This window comes from Leishmania mexicana, contig 14 (assembly GCF_000234665.1).
Source record: "Leishmania mexicana MHOM/GT/2001/U1103 WGS CADB00000000 data, contig 14, whole genome shotgun sequence".
Classification (NCBI taxonomy): Eukaryota; Euglenozoa; class Kinetoplastea; order Trypanosomatida; family Trypanosomatidae; genus Leishmania; species Leishmania mexicana.
In genome coordinates, this window is record NW_003946429.1 from 1 (window position 1) to 1,803 (window position 1,803).

Here is a 1,803-nt window from a genome sequence, read left to right on the forward strand (position 1 = left end):
GCCCGGCCGCCCTCGTCCGGGAAGACGCGGGAAGAGAAGGTGGCCTCGCCGTTGTTCACGAACACCTCAACCGACGAGCGGTCAATGAACACGTGCAGCTGCAGAAGCAAACCCGTCGGCATCTCGCAGGAACGATACCCGCTCAGCATGTGCTGCGGGTAGTGGCGGTTCAGCACCAGCCGTTTCGACTGCGCGTCCACGTACAGCTCCGCCCCTGAGCCGAGCCACAGCCCGTACTTCTCCGCCGTGCTCGTCTCCATGTTGAAGGCAATATCGAGCTCGTAGGCAGTGCAGTCCTCGACAAGAAGCACGTCGGTGCTCTCCTGAATTCGCTGAGCCGAAATGGCGGCCTGCGCGCACCGCAGCTGCAGGAGCTCCTTGGGGGGAGCCATGCGAACGCTGCCCGTGAAGGGATCTAAAATGAGCTCCCGCGGCAGCGTCAGGCAGCCGCTCCAGCCGTGCCCGCGCGTCGGCATGGGGCTCTCCCACATGTCCATCCAGCCTATGATGAGCCGCCGCCCGTCCTTGGTGAGAAGCGTCTGCGGTGCATAGAAGTCATGGCCGCGATCAAGCTCACGGAAGCGCTGTGACACGTCGAACGAGGCCAGCCAGCGGGGTGCGCCAATGGCGTGGCCACCGCTAGCGGTGCCCTTTGGCGAGCCTGCTTCCCGCTGTGATAACTCCGCCGTCACCAGTGACGCGTTCCACGAGCCGAGAAGGTAGCCGCTTTGGAAGCGATTGCGGTAGGCGTAGCCGACCTTCCGCATCCCTTGCGGCGAGTACAGGAAGACATCCATCTGATCTAACCGAAAGAGGTCGGGGCACTCCCACATGAACACGTTCTTGTCCTCCGTCATCCCCAGCACCTGCCAGTTCGTGTCATCCCACCTAAGCAGGTCTTCTGTGGTGAAGAGCAGCAGCTGGCCAAGGTCCCTCGTCGCGTCACGGGCACCGCACACCATCCACCACCGCCCGTCCTGCTGCCACACCTTCGGGTCGCGGAAGTGCACGTACCCTGGTGGCGGGCGCACAACGGCACCAAGCTTCTCAAAGTTCACGCCGTCGCTGCTCACGGCGACGCACTGCTGCTGATAAAATGACGCCCCTGTGCCCATGGCGCCGTTGCCGACGCCTCTCTCACTCTCGGTGCCCCATGTGTGCCCCGTGTAGAAGATGTATAGCTTGTTGTTGTAGCTCACTGATGACCCGGAGAAGCAGCCATCATGGTCAAACAGCTCCCCTGGAGCGAGGGCGATGGGCTGGTGCTGCCAGTGCACAAGATCCTCGCTCGTCAGGTGGCCCCAGTGCATTGAACCCCAGTTCTCGCTGAAGGGGTTATACTGATAGAAAACATGATACAAACCGTTGTGGTGGCAAAGGCCGCCTGGCACTCCCATCCACCCGGCAAAGGAAGCCATATGGTAGTCCGGGTACCACATCTTGTTCAGCACACTCCAAGTCTTCGCGGCCGAGTGATTGGCTACCTCCAGCCGCTCCTCGGGCGACTTCTCCTGCTTCACATCTGCGATGCCGCTGCTGGTGGCGGTGGCCGTCGCCATATCTGAAGCAGCTTGCATGAGAGGGAGAGGCGGAGTCGATAAGAAAATGAGGGCACGTTCTGTTGGCTGCGTCGTCTGCTGGGCCGCGCTCCAACGCACCCATGCGCCTCCTCGAAAGGTTACGTCAGCCCACACACACACACACAGCGAGAACGAAAAGACGTGAAAGCGGAAGACACCACGAGAAGGACAGCGGCGAGGTGGAAGGAAAACAAAGCACACACACACAAAGAACACGTGGATT

General features: G+C 61.2%; 1 protein-coding gene across 1 annotated transcript; it reads right to left on the bottom strand.

Annotated features, from left to right (window-relative positions):
* Nucleotides 1–2: 2 nt before the first annotated feature.
* LmxM_23_0870_1 (uncharacterized protein) lies at nucleotides 3–1,577 on the bottom strand (the record flags this gene model as incomplete). Its single annotated transcript, XM_003886547.1, has 1 exon — nucleotides 3–1,577. A coding segment is annotated over one exon (1,575 nt), but the record flags the coding sequence as incomplete, so codon positions are not given.
* Nucleotides 1,578–1,803: the final 226 nt, after the last annotated feature.